This window comes from Sycon ciliatum, chromosome 1 (genome assembly GCF_964019385.1).
Source record: "Sycon ciliatum chromosome 1, ocSycCili1.1, whole genome shotgun sequence".
NCBI classification, from domain to species: domain Eukaryota; kingdom Metazoa; phylum Porifera; class Calcarea; order Leucosolenida; family Sycettidae; genus Sycon; species Sycon ciliatum.
Genome location: NC_088643.1, coordinates 62,779,682 through 62,802,379, shown reverse-complemented (window position 1 = coordinate 62,802,379; position 22,698 = coordinate 62,779,682). Strand labels below are relative to the sequence as shown.

At 50.0% G+C, this 22,698-nt stretch overlaps 1 protein-coding gene across 1 annotated transcript in view; it reads right to left on the bottom strand.

Annotated features, from left to right (window-relative positions):
• LOC135804788 (uncharacterized) overlaps positions 1-21,771 on the bottom strand; it is a 45,041-nt gene extending 23,270 nt beyond the window's left edge. Inside the window, exons 1-8 of the mRNA XM_065318745.1 lie at positions 21,557-21,771; positions 20,977-21,442; positions 17,670-17,825; positions 10,633-10,827; positions 9,092-9,321; positions 8,267-8,447; positions 6,740-7,099; positions 6,288-6,478 (exon numbers count right to left, since the gene is read on the bottom strand). Coding sequence (XP_065174817.1) covers positions 6,288-6,478; positions 6,740-7,099; positions 8,267-8,447; positions 9,092-9,321; positions 10,633-10,827; positions 17,670-17,825; positions 20,977-21,130 — 1,467 coding nt within the window. The 5' untranslated portion in view covers positions 21,131-21,442; positions 21,557-21,771. The remainder of the gene's footprint in view (positions 1-6,287; positions 6,479-6,739; positions 7,100-8,266; positions 8,448-9,091; positions 9,322-10,632; positions 10,828-17,669; positions 17,826-20,976; positions 21,443-21,556) is intronic.
• Between the last annotated feature and the right edge of the window lie 927 nt (positions 21,772-22,698).

Here is a 22,698-nt window from a genome sequence, read left to right as displayed (position 1 = left end):
CCTTCGCGACGCGTCCACGACACACTCCCCTCGTCATCAGCCTGAAGTTGCAGACCTAGCACACGCGCACTCACGGCTGGCTCAGCCGGTTTGGTTGGCAGGCCATACTCCAGGAGCCGCAACTTGGTGCGGTCGACGAGCTGCTCTGGGACGTAGAGATCATCCACGTAGTTGTCTACGCCAGCGAGATCACGCGTGGCCCACTTCACGATCAAGTCCATTGCCTTTGGAGCCACGGACAGCCCGAAGCCCATCTGCTCCAGGACGTACACTTCGCCACGCCACACCACGCACTGATAACGCCACAAATCGGGATGAATGCGTACCTGTAGGTACGCTTTGCTGATATCCAGCAGCTGATACGCTTGCGGAACGCCCGCTTGACGCCACCTCCGTAGCGTCTCGCCACATGCCGGAGCGTCGGTGCCAGGGTGCGACATCAGCTTCTGGTTGAGGAGCCGGTAGTCGAGGCAGGGCCGAACTGGCGTTGATGCCTTATGCTCCTGCGTAGCAGCGAGCAGAGGCAGCACACATCTCGGCTCACCATGCTTCTCGACGTCATGCTTCACTAGCCAGCCGTTGCCGAGCCATTTTTCAACCTCATCTCCAAATAGCTGTTCCTGCTCCTTGGAGAGCTTGGATCGTGGCTACTCTCCAAGGCCTGACCCGATGCACATAGTCGGCTCCGTCTTGTCCGCCCATTGCCACTGCACCTCCCACGCCTTGTCAGCCGTACTCCACCGGAGGATCATATCTGATGCCCGCAGCACAACATCGCCATTGCTGAGCTTCTCCACGTCTGCGTGGTGAAAGTCTTCAGCGACGGCTCGTGCTTCCGACTCGGGGCGTGATGGATGCTCATCTGGGGTGCTCGACGCCAGCACCAATGGGCATGCAGCACTGACGGTCCCGAATACAACCCCCACCAGTTCTCCTGCGTCATACTGCATATGCACACCACCCAGAGTCGCGATGCTGTTAACTCCAATCAGCACATCAGCCTCCACGACAGACAGGTCGTCCACCACCAGCATGTCAGTCTCGGTCTCACGTAGGCGAACCACAGCACTATCCAGCCGTGAGATTGTACACTCCACGACGCCACGGACATCCACCGGACTGCCATCGATCGCATTAATTGTCGATGACGTAGGCCTGATATCCAAAGCTAGGTCGGTTGCCAGGGCGCTAGCTACAAGGGAGCGGGATGCACAGGTGTCCACAGCAGCTACTACACGCTTGCTTGGACCGCCGGACCGTTTGATGTCCACAAAGATCCGTGGCAGACTGTCACCTCCACTGCTCAGGCATAACACCTTGGAGTCACCATGATCACCAGAGTGCACAGGAGCAGCGGCTGCACTCCCACCCCGCTGCTTCTTCTGCTTGAAGGCCTTGAACTCCGAACAATCTCTCATCATATGCCCAGCCTCGTCGCAGAATAAACACGTCAGCTGACTGTGTTTGGCTTGCTTGTGGCTACCGGTACCACTACTCGTGCTCGCAGGGCAGTTCCGCTTGAAGTGGCCAACTTGACCACACTTGTAACACAGGACACGTCTTGCGGAGTCGCGACCTACACCTGCTGCAGCGGTCATCCTGGAAGAGCCTGATGGAGCCCGATCGTCTAGAGCACCGTAGCTCACTACTGCCACACCGGGCTTCATCGATCGCTCCACGCTTCTAAGCCGCCTGACGTACTCCACGCAATCGTCGATGGTGTCCGTTTTTCCACTCATACGGAGCTCCTTCGCAAACTGAGAGGGGAGCCCGGAGAGAAACTGCCCGATCACTATTTTATTCTTCCCATCAGCATCAACCTGCTCACCAGACAAGGTGAGAAGCCTCTTCAAGTCCGCTGCGAAGTTGTCCACCGACTCGTCTCCTCGCAAGATCCTGGACGTAAACATCGAGTATGCTTGATCCGGTGCCATCCCAAAAGCGGCGGTCAGCTTCGCTTTCACATCGGCCGGCTTCTTCTTATCCGCTGCCGCCATCTCGTTCCACACGGTGAACGCCTCACCCTCGAGATAGAGCGGTAGATTCGCCATCTTCTTTTCGTCCGAGTCCCACTTCTGCAAGTCCGCGACAACTGAGAATTTCGCCCAGAATTCGCTCAGGTCGTCCCGACCCCCGCGGAACAGTCTCAAGAAGCATTCGACTTTGGCCATCTCGCACTGCTACCCAATTCGCCCGACTAATCCGAGTTACAACACAAACTCCTGAGTCCCGGGTTTCGGCACCAAAAAGTGCTGTAACCGAATGGCGCCTAGTAGCATGCACTATGATCCGACACACCGCCAAAGACAACAACCGACCGTTCCTTCTTCGTTCTAAGATTCTGTTGAGTAAGAAAAGTGTACGGTATTATATGTGACCAAAAAGATACAGTGAAAGAAAAGCCTAGCAAAGCATTGCAAGGCACGTTGGTTCGGCTGCGCTGGTTCAGCTGCACGCTAGTGCAAACATGCAGATCGACAATGTTGGGCGGAAACCAAACACCACAACATTTCCAGAAACTAACTTGTTCACACCTACATACAATCATGAGTCCATACCGTGTCTGGTCTGGTTTGTTATGTTAGCAACCTAGAATGCATTGAACACATGGATTCGATCACAACCCTGTGTACATCGAGTCCATAAACATAAACATGATACTACAATTGTAGTACTACCCACTACTGTACATGTAGTAGATTTGACCCTTTGAACTGAATGGGACATCACATTATGTGGAGACCCTCTCCGATGCCACACCCATTCACCCCCGTCTGACACATCATTCGCGGGACAGAAATATTCAAAGCTTTGAATTGTTTTAATTGAAGTCTAAGCAGAAGTGAAAGGACATCAATGTAAAAGAGTCCCGGGAAATAGAGATAGAAGAGAAGATGATGAAAACGAAGCACTATACTGCACTGTATCTGAGAATTAGCGCTGCTCACAGGCTTTGACATCATGAACGTGGATGTGAACAGCGCCTGCAAAGTTTCCGGAGAAGATGAACTTTGCGCTGTTCTCCGAAGTGACACACGATGAGGCTGGCAAGGCTGGTGGTACTTGTGGCCTTTCCAAGGCTTCCAATTCCGCAGGAGTTGACTCCTGGAGAGCTTTATCAACCTCCGCATCGAGCAGGTGAGCTGTAGCAATCTTATCTTGCTCGCTAGGCTGCAAGTAAGCTGTTAGGCTCTGTGCGTTGCGATGGCCAGACGTTCGCATTATTGTTGGGACACTGACGTTGTGCTTGGCCAATGTAGTTATGGCTGTTGCACGTACGCTGTGGTTAGTGTAGGTCTGACTCAGGTTGGCTGATTCGCTGAGCTTCTTCATCAGCCCGTCAATCTTGTTTTTGCCAAACACCTGTCCAGTGTACCACACTGAGTCGTTAGGTCGACAATGCTTCCTAGGGATCTGGAACAAGCGTGTTGATTTCGGAGACAGCTTCGAAATCAGAAGCAGAACGGCTTCCACTTGCCAATCCGTCACAATCATGCCATCCGACACTGTATCTTTTCCCTTGATCCCACCTTGTTGGTTTTTCTGGGTAAACGCTGTGGCCAATGTGATGTACGTCTTTCCCTGTCGGTCTGTTTTCACTTCCAGGTCATCAGCTGTCAGGTGCGCTTGTATCTCTGAACCTCTGAGACAGAAGTGATATGTGATGACGAACCAGACAAGGTAGGTGAGATGCTCGGGGTTGTTTTTCCAGTCTTCTAGGTGTCTGTAGATTTTGTCTTTGTCTTCGTCGGAGATCGGTGGCTTGTGTTGAGTCGGGGTTGCTAGGCCGTCGCGCTTCATCTGCTTCAAGTAGCCATCTAGGACTTGGTTGGCTTCGGTGAATTCTAGATCAGAGTATAGGTTGATGTTACGCTTGAGGTCTTGTAGCTGGCGGTGAATAGCACTGCGGAATTACAGCAAACTGTTCTTGGAGCATGGAAGCTTGTTGATCTGCCTGATTTCCACATATGCATGCTTTAGGATTGAGGCAAGGTTAGTAGCTGAAATGGTTTTCAGATCACACTTTTTCTTGTTCACTGTACACCAAACATCCAAGACACGTAGCCAGTTGTTGGTGGCTCGCTTCGTGTTGGTTGGAACACGGCTTTCTCGGATTCTGTCGATCTCATCCTCCGACACTTGCACAAATCGTTGAGACGTTTCTTCTACAATACTTTGCTCGGATGTTACACGTTTTTCCGTGGTGGTCTTCTCCAGTACTTCGCCATTCGACAAAGTTGCAGTTGCGGTCGATGATAAAGAAAAATCAGACACTTCGGCTAATTCGCTGGGTGATAAAAAATTGAAATAATTTGCAGCAGCCTCTAAAAGCTCTTGATCTTCAAAGTCACCTTCACAAACGCCCAAATCAAAGCTAGCCATTTTTCTCACGAGGACACGATAAGGACAAGCTATAAGAAGAATGGTAAGTTTCTGTTTGTGCTTACCCTCGGCCTTGTCATTCTTCATGGTAGGTCAACTTGGATTCGTACTATAGATGGAATTGCATACGTAAGGAATTCATTGTTGTCACTAGCCCCCCCCCCCCACATAGACCCCCTCCCACAATCCCAAGCCAGCTGGCCGAAGGAGGGCCTGGGGGAGGGGGGGGGGGGGAGGGGGCTGGCGACGGCAGTGAAATCCTAATTACCGGTATGCAGTTTCAGCTACAGTACGCATTCGAGTATGTGAGTACCAATGGGTACTGTACTAGGTACGCAGCCGGGTGTGATATGGAGCAGCAGGGGTGATATGGAGCAGCAGGGGTGATATGGAGCAGCAGGGGTGATATCGGCCTATATCACCCGCCAAGGAAGGGCAGTGATTGGTCCATTCCTAGGAAACGGTCACCTGATATGTGATAACTGCCAATATTGATGCTGTCCCTGCGTTCGCCACCTCCAACTGCTGAGGTGCCTCGTGCTGTGGCACTACCACACCTTGGTCCGCACTGCGTTGATCCGGCATCGTACTCTCGTACTCTGCTCATGCTGCCGTACTCTCGCGTTGTGGCCTCGTGGGTACGTCTTACGCTATTTGCGCTTGCCACGTGCTTATGCGGTCCGCCTTACCTGGTGGGCTCTCGCGCCTTATTTCCCATATAAGCATGATGGTGTCTGTCATTGTGGACCGGGCGGCATCCGGGGACTTCGCCTCTTCCATATGTGGTATGTTTGCTCCGCCACACCGCCTGTTCTATCTTGCGTACTCGGTTAGTACTGTACCTTGGCTGAGGCTTGGTACGCGCGCTGGAGTCCTTTCGTGCCATGAAAGGAACTACTTCCCAATATAGAGATTAGGCGCCATGAGCCCTGCTTGTAGTAAACACTGCATTAGTAGCGCTGATACCTTTATGCAAATATGGGGTAGTCTCGCCCGCGCATATGGGCGTACTCGTACTGCGGCCTGGGCTTTCCCCAGTACGGCTGCCCGCCATTGCATGCCAGACACCCCCATTGTTGCGCGCCTAGCCACGCGCGTGGCATTCGCCTGCTGCTCGGTTGTCTGCGATAACTACGGTTTGCCGTACGCTGCAAACCTACATTTACAGGACCATACGGGTACCTGAACACCCACTGGCTGAGACACTTCGTAATTCTTACTGTGTGCCCTGCAGTCCATGTCAGTATTGTGCAACTAGCACAGCAATGGTAAAGCTTATGCAGTCGGATAAGCACTAGGTAGAATGTGTAGGGTTGGCTCAAAATCTTCAGATGTACCCCCAAAACGGCATGATGTTTGATTCTGGGCCAAAGGTTGAACTATGAAGAAAAAAATATAAATAGGTTAAGAATCTGTTCCCACAGAAAGGTGAACTTTAGACCCTGGTTCAAAGGTCAAGTTTGAATCATGTTTGGGGTGCGCTGCTCGCTACTACTTGAACCTGATTCTACTATAAGTAAGTGTACAGACACCTGAAGAGTGCAAGCCATGGGATGGGGTCTGCGACAGCAGACGTTCACATCATGTGACAAACCCTTGCACATTAGCTGCACCCTGTGCATGATAGATACAGGGTCGTACGCACCCCTGCTTTGGGTTCAACTCTCTTACGGTGGTCAATTTGCATTGTTCGCCAGCATTATCTTTCACCATGTCACATGATGTGAATCTCTGCCGTCGCAGCACTCGGTATAGAGGTTGTGCAGGCAGCCACACATTCTTGGGGTTGTGCACTCTTGACTCTACTCAGATTGTTCTGCTGATAATAAGTAATCCTGCAGTGATTTCACACCACCGCAGCTAGGCAGATCACACGCCGCTTGCTCTGCATCCACTGCCCTTACCCTTTCCGAGAATTCCGGATGCTTTGACAAGTTCACCACGCGTCCATCGGGTGTTTGGAGACGCATCACGGTGGACAGCGTGACGCCGCCGTGCAGGCTGCATACAATGCTGAGCGGCTCAGCGATCTGGACGCGTTTGTACGTCAGCTGCTGAAGCGGCTCCAGGTACACGGGAGGGTCATGATTCGGTACTGTTCCGAGCAAATACACAACACAATGTAGTGAAATGAAATAGAACACTGTCCATCCATAGATGATGGCACGTCCTGAAAGGACCCGCAGCACCCCAGTTGGATGGAGAGCAGAAATTCACGCATGCATGTTCGGATGCACACCCACCATACGTATGCACACAACCGGCGATGGAAACAACCCATAAAGTACCGGCTCCATAGATATAACCTTTTAGGAGTGCATGGCTGCGTAGTCGTACAAGTATGATCACAGCTTACCAGTGACGTCAAGTAAGACGCGGTTTGAACTGGATAGGCCGTAGGAGTTCGTGACCTTACACACATACGTTCCCTCTGATGACTCCGCTACTCGGTCAATGATCAGAGTGCTCTGGGTAACTGCAGGGTCCGACACGTTCGTGTCCGGCACAACCTGGATGTTAGTGAACCTCTTCTTGGCCGAAAATACGCGACCCTCCTCCTCCGAGTAAAAGTCCCAGTGGAAGCTTAGCGGGCGCTCTGCATCCGATGAGACGGACGCATTGCAATACAGGCGCGTCGTCACGAATGACTCCAGTACCTCGTAGACACTGGGAAACAAACTGACGACAGGTGGCCGCGGAAAAGGTCTTGAATTGGCTAAGCAAAAACATAGGATTAACAAAAAGTAACAGGTATCTAAGCAACACAATATGCTTTAGAAAAGAAGAAAAAAAAAAGATCACCGGTATCAACAACTGTGCAGGCAATTCCACACCAGTAACTGGATTTCATCATGCTACTACTACTCACTGTGATACCGGGGTGGCTGGTGGCTGGTATCACAGGCATGGTGGAGGCCTGGCACATGCGAAACTTCCTAAGCTGGTTGTGTTTCTCAATACAATTACCGTATATTCTCTATTATAAGCGCCGTGCTTATATTTTTCAACACCCCTCTACCCCGTGCTTATATTGGAGACCGCGCTTATATTGGAGACCGTGCTTATATTTTTTCAACCAATGCATCCATACAGAGCGAGAAGAAATACATGCTAGATATCATGCATGCAGCATTGATTTCCACCAAGACCGTGCTAATAATAGAGACCGTGCTTATAATAATTCGAAAAGTGCTCACAGTGTGCTGGTAATAGAGACTGTGCTAGTAATGGAGACCTGTGCTTATAATAGAGAATATACGGTACATAGCCGGTGGTAACGCGGACGTGCGACCTTTACTTTGCTACTCACTGTACTGTAGTCGTAGATACTTGCTATACAGAACAACAAGATAAAAGGCTAGTTTGACGCAATTCTGAGTTTCATGCCATGCAATTATCAAAGCATAGCACCACACCCGAGAGAACCCACACGTATCTATTTATCCTGGCGTAAATACTGGCATAGCCAGCAGCTGCAGCATCTTCATGTTGCCTGAGAAGTGCATAGCATGAGACTGAGCGTTGCACACACTGGTCTCAGTGTGCCTTGCTGGCCTATCTCAGCACACTGCGGGGTGCACCGTCCGGTAAATACTCATTATTATAATCAGGGGCGGCGGAAGGTATTCGACATTGGTGCGGCCATGCATGGATGGATGGATGGAGGGTCAGGGGTCCTCTCCCTGGAAATTTTTAGAGAAACTGGGCCCAAAACTTGAAGCCCACATTCCATTGCTTCAAAAATCCCAAGATGAAATTATTGGTGCGGTTATGGGCGCACCTGTCGCACCAGTTCTGACGCCCCTGGTAATACTTTGACATTGGGAATATCAAACCCTAGTATTCACAAAGGCTCACAAAGAGGACATAACCATGACCTTACAGGTAGTATTCAATATCAGAAACTTGTTCCCGGGGAACGAGGTGCTGTTGCAAAAGAACGTCCCTGGCCTGCTGAAGTACGTGGTATCAATGTACAGCAATATGCTGTGTGCCTGCAGCACAAACTCAGGCGCGATAGGTGATACACTGCCATCCGCGTGTCTCTCGACGGGAAACTGGATCTGTGAGGGACCGGTGAGCACATACATATAGAGTGTGGACATGGGAGGGTGGGCAAGAGCTGCACTCGTCATGTTTCTTCTGCACCGTCACCACAAGTTCAAACTTCTAAGGGGGTGAAAAGTACTTTCTAAAGAAGACGTGATTGTTTCTCTTCTCTACGAAATACAGTTCCCTGGCCTAGTCCTTTCCCATCCAATCCATCAGTGTATGTGAAGGTACGTTCGGGCCTGGTTTAAATCCGGCTTTGGAAAATTTTACTTTTCATTGCTATCAGGTTCGGCCTCATTTTCCTCTGTGCTGCGCTGAGTCCACAAAGGGCGAAACACTTCTGTCTGCAGATTGAGTATATGTGAAGATGTGGACTCACTGTTTGTCATGTCCTAGACATGGACCATATGTATGTAGTGCGCATGCTCGCACGTGAGCTGGGTCTTTTTCGGATATGGAGTTTGAGATGTACTGAAATCTGTAATGACCTCGAGTGTGTGTGTGATCGAGCTGGATGAGTCCGAGTAGAACCCACCTGGGGTAGGACACAACACTGTTCAGCTGGCTTACTTCAACACAAGCATGCCGTGAATAACACAGTGAATGTAGCCCGGGGGGGGGGGGGGGGGGCTTCAAGCCTGTAACGGGTACTCACATAATTAAGGTATGTCTGATAGGCCACTCTACGGAAGCTGGAATTCGTGGTGTAATCTTCAATGGTCTTCCCGTCCGGACCACGCCAGGACAGGGACTCATCAGGTGTGTTTGGATTGTAGCAGTCGAACAACACAGTGTAGTTAGTTTTAGCCGAAAGTTGTTCAATTTCTGTAATGAAACTGTTAGAAAGAAGCTCGCCAATTTCGTTCCTGTTGGTTAGGTCAAAATCTGCAACAACAACAACGACAACGGCGGCGGCGACGACGACGACGACGACGACAACAACAACAACAACAACAACAACAACAACAACAACAACAACCAACAACAGCAGCAGCAACAGCAACAGCAACAGCAACAGCAGCAGCAGTAGCAGGAGCAGCAGCAACAGCAACAACAACTCTTATTGGCGATGGTGCCATCGTAAGAATAAAGAATTCAAACAACAACAAATGGGTAGTACTACAAATGGGGCACTTTCAATATCATGGCCCAACCAGTTGAGCACCCACCATCTGGCATAGCACACGGTCGCGGAATCGGGAATCAGTGCAGTGCACTGGTCCATAACAGTGTGCAGTAGAAAACAACCTGGGATCAGGCAACAGCCACTTTGATTTGTTTCAAATGGACATACTATCACGATAAATCCCCTTGCATGCCTTTTAACTGTGTCTGGCTGGTGTGCATTCATATTATTTTTCTCTTTTCCAGGCGGTCCGGGACCGAGCACTTCCCAAAATTTTGAAAATGCCCACGACTCTGAATCACACATGTTGTTTCAATGGGAGGGGGGGGGGGAGAGAGCGAGAGAGAGAAGGGCCAGACATCTGGCATATGACATCACTGTTTCCATACAATTAGCAAAAGAGTAGTAATACGTCCGCAAAAACTTGACTTGCCGCCGCCCGGATAGGGTGGGCGGTAAACCGAGGTGTCTGTAACTTCGAGGTCCGGAAAAGAGAGATACGAGTGCACCAGTTAATCGAGGAAAGTGTTTGTAGATCCGTTTCGCAGCTGGGCCACCTTTGGGGGGGGGGGGGGGGGAGAAAGGTGCACCTTGGGCTTCAAAGCAGGTAGTCACCATGGTCACCTGCTACAGTATACCCATGGCATTTGGACCAAAACATGCACAGTCATGCTGAACGAGGGTCAACCTATTTTAGGGGGTGCACATGCCTCCTCTGGCCCTTTCATGGCGAAACGCCTACCGGAGTCAAGAGTAAATAGTGGCAACTTCAACCTGCCACTGATTCACACATTCATACTATATACAACACATCGGCACGTCGTCCCCACATCCCCTATGTTTCGTCCTTTTCCTTGTTTATTTTTGTTCTCCGCATGTTTTCCAGTAGGGCTGTGTTAATAGTAAAAAAACTAAAAAAACTAGTAACACAGCTGTATGAACATGAGGGCGGCAAGGCTCAAGCACTATCACTGGATGTTATCATCCCACACATGGCAATACACCACGGGTCTGCACACAGCAACGTACCCCCCCCCCCCCCCTCCCCCACCCTCCCTCAACACACAAACCTTTGGGAGTCACAAAGAAGTATCGGTTTTCTGTTTGGATGCTGTCGTCCACGAGGCAGCGATACAGACCATACGCCGTTTCGTCTAAGCCGTGCAGTATAAATGACGAGTTATAGATGAGTCTTCCAGATGTTTTGTTCAACATCTCCCAAGATTTCCTTTCAGTACTGAAGATACCATGGCCTGGATAATCTTCTGCAATGGAGGCAGAGCACAATGAGTAATAGAGCGTGAGATTTACTGCAGGGAAAAGGAATACACAGCTAGTGTTAGCCTCATCGGCCATGGCACAAAACTGTACCGGTATATGCATGGTAAGGCCTGTGTGTGTGTGTGTGTGTGTGTGTGTGTGTGTGTGTGTGTGTGTGTGTGTGTGTGTGTGTGTGTGTGTGTGTCCCATATGGTGCAGTGGTATGTGCAGTCGATTTCCAATCGAGAGGTTGCGGGTTCAATTCCCGACGATTATGGTCGCACACATCTTTCTTCTCTTTCTCATTCTCCTAGCTCTTCTTTCATTCTCCTGGGTGGTGACCAACAGCCAGTGTATGCCGGAGTATGTGGTGTGGCGTGTGTGTCACAAAAGAATGAAATGAAAAATAGGGATTCACTGGCCAGAAAAAGTCACTTCAATCAGTTGTGTGGTGGATACCAGGCTAAAAGGAGTGGCGGTCAATTCTTCAGCCTTGCAAGCTGTTGAATGGCGTAATCCCAGCACAAGTTGCTATGTCTACATAGCTGTGTGTGTGTGTGTGTGTGTGTGTGTGTGTGTGTGTGTGTGTGTGTGTGTGTGTGTGTGTGTGTGTGTGTGTGTGTGTGTGTGTGTGTGTGTGTGTGTGTGTGTGTGTGTGTGTGTGTGTGTGTGTGTGTGTGTGTGTGTGTGTGTGTGTGTGTGTGTGTGTGTGTGTGTGTGTGTGTGTGTGTGTGTGTGTGTGTGTGTGTGTGTGTGTGTGTGTGTGTGTGTGTGTGTGTGTGTGTGTGTGTGTGTGTGTGTGTGTGTGTGTGTGTGTGTGTGTGTGTGTGTGTGTGTGTGTGTGTGTGTGTGTGTGTGTGTGTGTGTGTGTGTGTGTGTGTGTGTGTGTGTGTGTGTGTGTGTGTGTGTGTGTGTGTGTGTGTGTGTGTGTGTGTGTGTGTGTGTGTGTGTGTGTGTGTGTGTGTGTGTGTGTGTGTGTGTGTGTGTGTGTGTGTGTGTGTGTGTGTGTGTGTGTGTGTGTGTGTGTGTGTGTGTGTGTGTGTGTGTGTGTGTGTGTGTGTGTGTGTGTGTGTGTGTGTGTGTGTGTGTGTGTGTGTGTGTGTGTGTGTGTGTGTGTGTGTGTGTGTGTGTGTGTGTGTGTGTGTGTGTGTGTGTGTGTGTGTGTGTGTGTGTGTGTGTGTGTGTGTGTGTGTGTGTGTGTGTGTGTGTGTGTGTGTGTGTGTGTGTGTGTGTGTGTGTGTGTGTGTGTGTGTGTGTGTGTGTGTGTGTGTGTGTGTGTGTGTGTGTGTGTGTGTGTGTGTGTGTGTGTGTGTGTGTGTGTGTGTGTGTGTGTGTGTGTGTGTGTGTGTGTGTGTGTGTGTGTGTGTGTGTGTGTGTGTGTGTGTGTGTGTGTGTGTGTGTGTGTGTGTGTGTGTGTGTGTGTGTGTGTGTGTGTGTGTGTGTGTGTGTGTGTGTGTGTGTGTGTGTGTGTGTGTGTGTGTGTGTGTGTGTGTGTGTGTGTGTGTGTGTGTGTGTGTGTGTGTGTGTGTGTGTGTGTGTGTGTGTGTGTGTGTGTGTGTGTGTGTGTGTGTGTGTGTGTGTGTGTGTGTGTGTGTGTGTGTGTGTGTGTGTGTGTGTGTGTGTGTGTGTGTGTGTGTGTGTGTGTGTGTGTGTGTGTGTGTGTGTGTGTGTGTGTGTGTGTGTGTGTGTGTGTGTGTGTGTGTGTGTGTGTGTGTGTGTGTGTGTGTGTGTGTGTGTGTGTGTGTGTGTGTGTGTGTGTGTGTGTGTGTGTGTGTGTGTGTGTGTGTGTGTGTGTGTGTGTGTGTGTGTGTGTGTGTGTGTGTGTGTGTGTGTGTGTGTGTGTGTGTGTGTGTGTGTGTGTGTGTGTGTGTGTGTGTGTGTGTGTGTGTGTGTGTGTGTGTGTGTGTGTGTGTGTGTGTGTGTGTGTGTGTGTGTGTGTGTGTGTGTGTGTGTGTGTGTGTGTGTGTGTGTGTGTGTGTGTGTGTGTGTGTGTGTGTGTGTGTGTGTGTGTGTGTGTGTGTGTGTGTGTGTGTGTGTGTGTGTGTGTGTGTGTGTGTGTGTGTGTGTGTGTGTGTGTGTGTGTGTGTGTGTGTGTGTGTGTGTGTGTGTGTGTGTGTGTGTGTGTGTGTGTGTGTGTGTGTGTGTGTGTGTGTGTGTGTGTGTGTGTGTGTGTGTGTGTGTGTGTGTGTGTGTGTGTGTGTGTGTGTGTGTGTGTGTGTGTGTGTGTGTGTGTGTGTGTGTGTGTGTGTGTGTGTGTGTGTGTGTGTGTGTGTGTGTGTGTGTGTGTGTGTGTGTGTGTGTGTGTGTGTGTGTGTGTGTGTGTGTGTGTGTGTGTGTGTGTGTGTGTGTGTGTGTGTGTGTGTGTGTGTGTGTGTGTGTGTGTGTGTGTGTGTGTGTGTGTGTGTGTGTGTGTGTGTGTGTGTGTGTGTGTGTGTGTGTGTGTGTGTGTGTGTGTGTGTGTGTGTGTGTGTGTGTGTGTGTGTGTGTGTGTGTGTGTGTGTGTGTGTGTGTGTGTGTGTGTGTGTGTGTGTGTGTGTGTGTGTGTGTGTGTGTGTGTGTGTGTGTGTGTGTGTGTGTGTGTGTGTGTGTGTGTGTGTGTGTGTGTGTGTGTGTGTGTGTGTGTGTGTGTGTGTGTGTGTGTGTGTGTGTGTGTGTGTGTGTGTGTGTGTGTGTGTGTGTGTGTGTGTGTGTCACGCAGTGATCTAGCCAAAGCCGGCTCAGGGGAAGAACCGAAGAACCAGCTGAGACAGCTCCAAGGGTAATTGGCTGCAGTCACCCCCATGTAGACTGTAGTGCACTGCACTAGCACTTGAGTTGAGATGGTGGAGTACAACCCATATCCTAGGCATAGGTATGTACAGTACAGTACGTAGCACTGGCTACTCAGGCTCAGTGCTAGCTCTTCACTCAAGCTCAAATGCACTTGAGTATGCACTTGAGTACGTCAGTAAAATGTAACAGGTTGGGTCATGGTTCGCTGCTTCTGGTGGTGTACACGGCTATGGCTAGGCTGGGTCTTGTCAGATGACCAATTATGTACACTGCATGCAGACATGACCTTGGTGAACACATGATCCATGCTCATGTAGCTGTTTGCTTCCTTTTTCATATTTTGTTAATTTACCTATAATCACATTGTCACAACTGCCTGATGAATGCCCATAATTGGACGAAGCGAAAGGAGATGCAAGCTGCAATGAAAGATTTGTAGTGGTGTGTGTGTGTGTGTCTGTGTGGATACGTGAGTGATGGTGGGGGTCTGGGGGCTGCGGGGAACGATGCATTTTAACTAGAACGTTGGCCGGCTGGCATAAAATCCTGGCTAGACCTCTGAGTGTGTGTGTGTGTGTGTGTGTGCGTGCGTGCGTGCGTGCGGGCGGGCGTGCGGGCGTGCGTGCGGGCGGGCGGGCGGGTGTGGGTGTGGGTGTGTGTGGGTGTGTGTGTGTGTGTGCCCCAGTCAGACGCGCATGAGATGAACTCATTGGCCATAGTGCACAGATTCTCATGTGAGGTGGTGTACAGTGTGGCATCGTCGGCGAACTGTGACTCAGTGACATCCAGGTGCTCAAGGCGACTCTTGGTTGTGCGACCGCCGACGAGCTTGCGACCCAAACGATAGCGCAGTCGAAAGCCAGGAATAGAGGAGATCGACCGCCAGTGGCAGTGGGCCGTCACAACAGCTGCGAAATATATGTTAAACATAATAGGAGCAAGTGTGCATCCTTGACGCAAACCATTGCATTCCGTTTGGCAAAGGCATCGCGTGCGTTTGGCAGCCTAGCGGACCCCATCTTCCGCAACACGTCACTGTCTCTTGGGACACGGCGCTATGTGTACCAAGATTGCGTCTTGATGGTCCTGGTTTATGCATCAGAGACCTGGACGTTGAAGGCCCCGCAGCTACATCGCCTGGAGGTATTCCATCACCATTGCATCCGAGTGATTCTGGGTGTGTCACGGGACCAGCAGTGGCAGGAGCGCATTTCTTCTGAGGAACTAGCCCGTCGTTTCGGTATGCCGTCGTCAATGGCGGAGGTCGTACGCTGTCACCGTTTACGCTGGCTTGGCCACCTTGGGCGAATGGAGGATTCCCGTCTCCCAAGCGCGTTCTGTTTGCCGAGGGACTCAACACAAGGCCCAGACACGGTCCTAAGAAACGTTGGAGGGACATCGCCGCTGCTGATCTGAGTGCTCGGTGCGTGACAGGTGACTGGTGCGACTTGGCACAGGACAGACGAGACTGGCGCCTCATGTGCAATCGTCCCCGGCCGGCTGTGCCAAAGCTTAGAGTGTTCATTTGCGGCTGTGGCAGGGACTTTCGTCGGCCCAACGATCTAACTCGCCACAGGAAATACTGCAACTCCTGATGCTATCATAGCACGGAGCAATGGGCATCCAAAGGTCCAAAGGTGTGTGTGTGTGTGTGTGTGTGTGTGTGTGTGTGTGTGTGTGTGTGCGCGTGCGTGCATATGTACGTGTGTGCGTGCGTGCATGTGTCACATATGGTCCAGTGGTATGTGCAGCCAAATTCCAATTGAGAGGTTGCAGGTTTAATTCCCGCCAATTATGGTCACATGCGTCTTTCTTCTCTTTCTCATCCGGCTCCGGACTTTTCTTTCATTCTCCTGGGTGGTTACCACTGACAGCCGCTTGAAGGTGTAATGTTGTACCTGCCACCTTTGTTGGTTGCAGGGTTCATATACTTTCTATTTGAAGTATACATACCTGGCTGTTAATTCAAACCATATACTACTTCTGGCTGGATTTTAACTCTTGTGTAATCAATGGACTATGGTGCTAGTCACAAGCTTATATCAGATCCTCTTTGATATAGCCACCCACACTACCGTAAAATCCCGCCAGAGCACCCCGTCTCTCCCATGCGCCTCTCCCTGACTTCTTGTCAGGGAAGTGATAATGATTGTATCCGCGTACCACTCTGTGAAGTGTGTGAGGCCGTACTGTAATGCAGATGTGTCCTCGACCTGGTTGGAAATGTATGCAACAGTTCGCACCCTTCCTTGACCAGGGATCACACAAAACCTGGTTTTCGATAGATCTGCACGACTCCCAGCTCTTGACCTTTGGTCGGTGTACGAGACGCACGCACAGATTTCGTAGGGTGAGTACATTTTCATGTAGGACTTTATGCGGCAAGCAGGACTCGCCCATCCGCCCCTTCCCAAATGGATCTACTCGAATACCGTATTTCCCCGTAAGTAAGTTCTCCCCTATAAAAAATACACTTTCCACTGCCGAGGTTATCACTCTCTGCCCAGAGGTGGTCGGATAATCGATGTTCAACTGTAGTAGCAAGTATTACCTTCACGGGGGGGGGGGGGGGGGGGGCAGGGGTAAATGCAGTTCGATCCCGGGACAGGTACCTTGATACCGTCAATCCTTTTTCTGCACCTTGTTCCCACCCACTTACTGAGGTGTGGTGAGCCCATAAGTGGGAACAGTTCCAAGTCCACCCATAGTTTGGAGATTTCAGGGGGTGTCGGCCGTTGGGCGGTTCAATGGCCAATTGAGTCCTCTTTCCAAGATTCCTTTTGAATCTCTCTCCCCTCTCCCGGGGAAACCCACGTGACCAGTTTTGGCAGTGAGCAAGTACAAGTACAAGTACCTACAGCCAGTGCATGCCGGAGTATGCGGTGTGATGTGTGATGTGTGTGTGCGTGCGTGCGTGTGTGCGTGCGTGTGTGTGCAGGAAAATAGAAAAAAGGAGAAGAAATAAAAGGAATACCAAAAAAGCAGAGATTCACTCTCCAGAAACCCCACTTCCACAAGCTGTTTGGTGCTGATCAGGCTGAATAGTGGCCATCAATCCCTCAGGCCTGCAAGCTGTTGAATGGTGCAGTCTCGGCATTGGTTGGTATGGCTTCTGCTGTAGCACCGTTATCATTGCCTCCGGCGAAGGGCGTCAAAAAGTCAGGGGCTGCATCTCTGTTGATACTGCATCTCGCATGCCGCCAAGTCATGTTTGGACATTTTGCATGCGAAACTCCACAAAGGAAGCCGCATGATGGCCAGCAATCGAGGACATCTGAGAGTTGTAATTTTTGTACTCCTCCGAGGTGTGATTTTTGGCGTGCTGGGCCGGCCAAGCACAAGGAAGCCATCTGCAAAAAACTGCAGAAAATGGTTGTTGTTTGATCCTTTGGTGTAATCTTTGTTTCTAGTCGTAGCTAGTTGCTGTTTGGAGCAGAAACGCTGAAATTGACTATTTTCTGCATGTACTCATACAATCATGTACTCATGTACTCAGGCATGCAGTCTCACTCGTAATTTAGCTCTTTTTCTGGAATGGATGCTGCTCTGCGCCCCTTGGTGAACCTTTCCTGCGCTCGTGGAGCAGCTGAAAAGGACCACTGGTATGTCTAGTTCCTGGTTTGAAAGTGGAGAGTCCACTTTTGTGCCTTGAAAAAGGAGTAGAGAGCGATAAAGGTACGTCTGTGGCTTATTTTTGAGTGCTCCTCGTACATTTTTGGTCGCGATAGAAATTCTCAGACCAAAGTCAGACCAAAGTCAGCGCGATGATGGCCGTACAGTTTTCTTGTGGATTTTTTAGTTGTTTCATCTCGTATCTATGTCAGTATCGTGATGGTGAAGTGGAGAGGGTGATTTTCTTCCTCTAGGCTTCGTTCGGCCGACTTTGCTTCGTCCTCGTTGAAAAGTGATCCTGAAAAAAAGGTCGATTCGCAAAATAATGTTAATTTTGAATGTACGTGATGACATACGATTGCTGGCTATGTATCAACGCAGCGTCACATTACAATCAGTGCACAGCGTTTGCAACCAGAAAACTGAGACTGTCCCCCGGAGACTGCACGGAAACATAACTTACTTGCGTCCATGAAGTACCACGATATACTGACAGGCCTACTGGGGTTGAACGGACCGTTGGTCTCCACAACACAGCGCAGTGCTACAGTTGAGGCAAGGGCAGCCGCCCGCACTTCATTCTTCGTCGGCAAGATGGTCGTGATTTTCTTGCAGTGGGCTAAGGGCAGGCGGCAATGATGGGCCAACAGAGAGCATAGCAGACACATGCAGGTGCAGCCATAAGTAATTAGTTACTAAGGCCTAGGGTGCACAGCTATGTCTCAGTGTACAAAAGCTTGTAGTCAGGGATGTACTTCGAAGTATTAACCAAATGAACGTACAAATTACGGTCTGCATGAAGGTCAGATCAGGGCCGACGACCATACAGGCCGGACATTCGTGCGAACAGGTCATGACAGAACACAGCTGGTTAGTAGTCAGGAGGCGTTTGCCCGCAAGCAATCTTGAGCAGTCACGCTCGAAATATAGCCCCTCCCCCGCCGCCCCCCCCCCCCCCCCCCGCCCCGATCATGGGCCAGGCCTGAGGGAGTGCTTCCGATCGTCAGGCAGACCTGGAATGCAAAGTTCCACCTGACTCGCAGTGCCATGTTTTGATTAGACTGATTCAATTCAGAACGGACTCAGGTGGCAATTTATCATTTGCGGGTGTGTTGCTGCAGCCCGCCTGCTTCCCTTCATGCATTACGTTCAATGGAGTTCATAGCACGACAATTTGATCCATGTGGACTGTGTATGTGTTTGAGCATGACATTGTGCACTTAAAGTCTTTTGTAGCAGCATCCTCCTTTGGTAACTAGTTACTATGACAACATAGCAGAATGAATTTGAAGACACCACTGCAGCTGTACTTATGGTTGATAAATAATGGTGGTAAAGACACACCTGGCAATATGGCGGTAAACACATGCCTGCCCACACACGCTCTCTAGGCTGCAAAGTTCTGGCACAGAGCTCTCCTTCTCACCACCACCACCATCAGTTCGCGCCTGGCGCCTGGTCGATGCATGGTTGGCGGTATCCAGCATAGCAGGCTGGTACATCAAGTAGTGCATGGCACATAGCAGATGACACAGCAACGACATAGCTCGATTGCGACGTACGTTTCGTCCCCGCTGGACTCATCAGGCAATCTTCTTCTTGGATGTCTTCACACGGAGCTTGACTCGGGAGAATGAATTTGAAGACACCACTGCAGCTGTACTTATGGTTGATAAATAATGGTGGTGGAGAACTTTGCAGCCTAGAGAGCGTGTGTGGGCAGGCGTGTGTTTACCGCCATATTGCCAGGTGTGTCTTTACCACCATTATTTATCAACCATAAGTACAGCTGCAGTGGTGTCTTCAAATTCATTCTCCCGAGTCAAGCTCCGTGTGAAGACATCCAAGAAGAAGATTGCCTGATGAGTCCAGCGGGGACGAAACGTACGTCGCAATCGAGCTATGTCGTTGCTGTGTCATCTGCTATGTGCCATGCACTACTTGATGTACCAGCCTGCTATGCTGGATACCGCCAACCATGCATCGACCAGGCGCCAGGCGCGAACTGATGGTGGTGGTGGTGAGAAGGAGAGCTCTGTGCCAGAACTTTGCAGCCTAGAGAGCGTGTGTGGGCAGGCGTGTGTTTACCGCCATATTGCCAGGTGTGTCTTTACCACCATTATTTATCGACAACATAGCAGTCACTGCAGTCAGTACCACCTACTTTCTGTTCCATGGGTCGAGGAGAGAGGGAGAGAGAGAGAGAGAAGGGGGGGGGGGGAGCTGTATGCAAGTACCATGATGTTTGGTTGACAGCATGTTACAATTCGGAGGACGAGTCTTCCCCCTTGCAACATGCACGTCCTCCGCCTTGTAACATGCCGTCAACCAAACAACATGCTTTCAACAAAACAACATGCGTTCAACCAAACAACATGCTGTCAACCAAACAAGGCTTATCTAACACCAAGCACAATGATGTTACACAACTGAGATGCATACAGCAAGCTAGGGCCAGTAGAAGCCTGATGGTCTAGCCACATCCACAACCGTTCACTGTACCGTCAGGACAGTGCATAAACAAGACAGTATGTAGATCCTATTGGCGGCTGCCATGGGCTCACCCAGCCCAAGTGCTCCACGGCATCATACTATTATATGGTCTACAATGTGTAAGTGCAAAGAGAGGTCACCATGCCTGGCATGGTAGAATACAGACCTCACAAGTATTAGTTACATTGCATCACATCTCCATGTCTGGGACCCATGCATGGCACTACCTGGCTTTAAAAGGGAAGCTAAGGCTAAAATCAAAATTTCACCGGTAATCATCTAGTTTAGGGTCCCAAATTATTTCGCACTTTCCCAGTGTTGTCTGTACTTTCTGTGTACGTGAGAGCGTGCTCGAGTGTGTTTCGAAGTTTTGTGTCCTTTATAGAGTTGTTTCCTTTGACTTTGTGGTAATGGCTGGGCGTCCCGGTGCGCCGATACGGAATGTCCCTCAGGGAGACATACTAAAATAATGATGCAATTTTGATGGAGCAGTGGACCGTGTTCACCCTTGTGCCGATCTTTTCCAGGACCCAACTGTTACTTGGCCAACTCGAGTTCCTTGCCGCTCGGCGCTTTATCAGGAACGAAATGCTCTGTGACACATGTGGTGCGTGATGTGGCCTCACTAGGAGGCAGGAAAGCCACGATGGGTTTCGCTGGAGATGCAGACCGGCACTATGTCAAGAGCATCCATACCAACAATGTCGAGAATATGTGGATGCGTGCAAAGCGCCAGCTCAACGCAACTTCGGCACGTCTCGCGAGTTGTTTCCAACCTACCTCTGCGAGTTCGTGTGGAGGCAAAGAGTTCGAGAGGAACGAAACACCTTCGGCTCCCTGCTCCGCAGCATTCATCAGCAGTACCCTGTCTGATCGGTTCGTGATGAAAAAATTCCATATCAACAGCTACTGACTGTGTTTTTGATCTCGATTTGCAAATTTCTGGGGTTGACACGCTCTCACGTACACAGAAAGTACATAGAAAGTACACAGAACACTGGGAAAGTGCGAAATAATTTGGGACCCTAAACTAGATGATTACCCGACTATTGAGTAGTGTACATGTCCCTCGCATGATGGCATCCATCGGCCAATGCCTGCGAAAGACTGAGGTCACAGCAAAATGCTGCCAGGGGCGAATCGGTGGCCACACTACTAGTAGTAGTATCTTGGTCATGTACTCTTGATGCTACGCACAAGGTCACCATGGTCACCGGACCCAGAGGGCCAGACGTGAAAGAAAGGATTCATAAACTACAAACCGGACATGGACTTACTTGCTTTGTCTTGAGCATGCATGCAGTGCCAATCGTTAACCACAGCTGCTGCCGTCGTCGTTACTCCAGGCCCCAGTGTTAGTTCAGCCAGTGAGCAGTGTGCAGCCCACAAAGCAATCACTGTACCGGCAATGGTAGCTAGCAAGGTGGCCATGAGTGCGGGGCTTGGCGCTAGCTATCCGCTCCTAGTCTGAACAAGTCCAAAATAATTATGATGGTGATAACAGACCTCTCCTGCCCTGCTGCTTCAGCCGCCTGCTGCCGATGGGTAGCGTCTAAAGTGGGTATCGGTACAGGTAGTGCCTAGATCGAAAACGGTGGATGGACAGTAACAGCTCAACGATTGAAATCCTTTCCTCTTCGTCTCTTCTTCCTTAGCGCGGTGGCGAGTTGCCCATAACAAACCACATGTCCCACGGGGCCACGTGCCGTCCGCAATCACCCTATCGAGTATGGACGCACTACACTGCAAGCATAGCAAACATATTAGAATTTTCTCTCCACAAAACTATTAGTATTACTTGGAGCAGAACACCAGTGCTGAGCAGCTAACGTTATCTATTTAAATTGTTGTACTAACCGCGGACTGATATCTTGCAGAAGTATTTCACCGGCTCCTGTTGCAGCTGCCACGTCGAGTCATAACAATAATGCTACGCGCCGTAAGAAACAACGCCAGCCGTCTAAAGCCCGAAGAGTGAAGTAAAGGTCTCTCCACGACCGGCTTTGTCGGATCGTTCCGCGCAATGCCGATACATGTAAAATTGCTTTCGGAAGCCGTCAGCGAAATGGACGTCGACCTGAAACGTTGAGCAACTAACTGTTACTTGAGGCTCGTGAAGCGCAGGACACCAGTGGTGCTGTTGGCGTGAGTGCCAGTTCGTGTGGGATGCATCCTCTCTTCCGGCACATTTCTGCACATCCGGTAGGTGCTCTAGTCATGTGCTGTCAGACTGTACTGTGCTGAGCTTGGTTTGCCGGAATATCATGAATATGGAAGAAATAAAGACTACCGGCCATTGTGGCCGGGTAGTACTAGTAGTAGTCACTACTAGTACTAGTACTAGTACTAGTACTTAGTAGTACAGGGACTAGTGACTATGCATGTAACTATTACTTGTTACTATGTTACAAGCATGTAGATCTACTGCCTGTGCAAGAAGACTTTACTCTTTACCTTCTGCCAAGTAACACGTTAGTTCTGGCATTGCCTCTGGCCTGCCGGGAGGGGACGGTATTATATATACATGTAGCGCAACGAATATGGATACAAGCCAAGTAAAAACGAGGAAGTAAGTTTCACAGCTGAACAAAACAACTGAGATATGTCGATACTACCTAGTGTGTGTGAATAGTAGTAGTAGTAGTAGTAGAATTTATTATTTTGATAGGGAAGGCCCTACAGACGTTGAATACTGCAGCTGGTGAGGTCAGGTCGTCGGATGTCTTGTACTAAAAAATGTAGTATTCAGGTGATTTCAGCACTAAAATGACTGATACACTGTACAATGTATATTAGTGTTGTGCTTAGAACCTTTACTTGTCTGTAGTTGGAAGACCGGGAGGTGTGGAGACTAGGAGATGACACGTGAAGTACTGAAGAGGAGGTCACTGGTGTGATGTCTTCCAGTGAAGTCGAGGAGGTGTACTCTGGTACTATCAGTACGACAGTCAGTAGGATCATGTAGAGAAGACTGAGGTCATTTCTGTAGCCATGGTAGT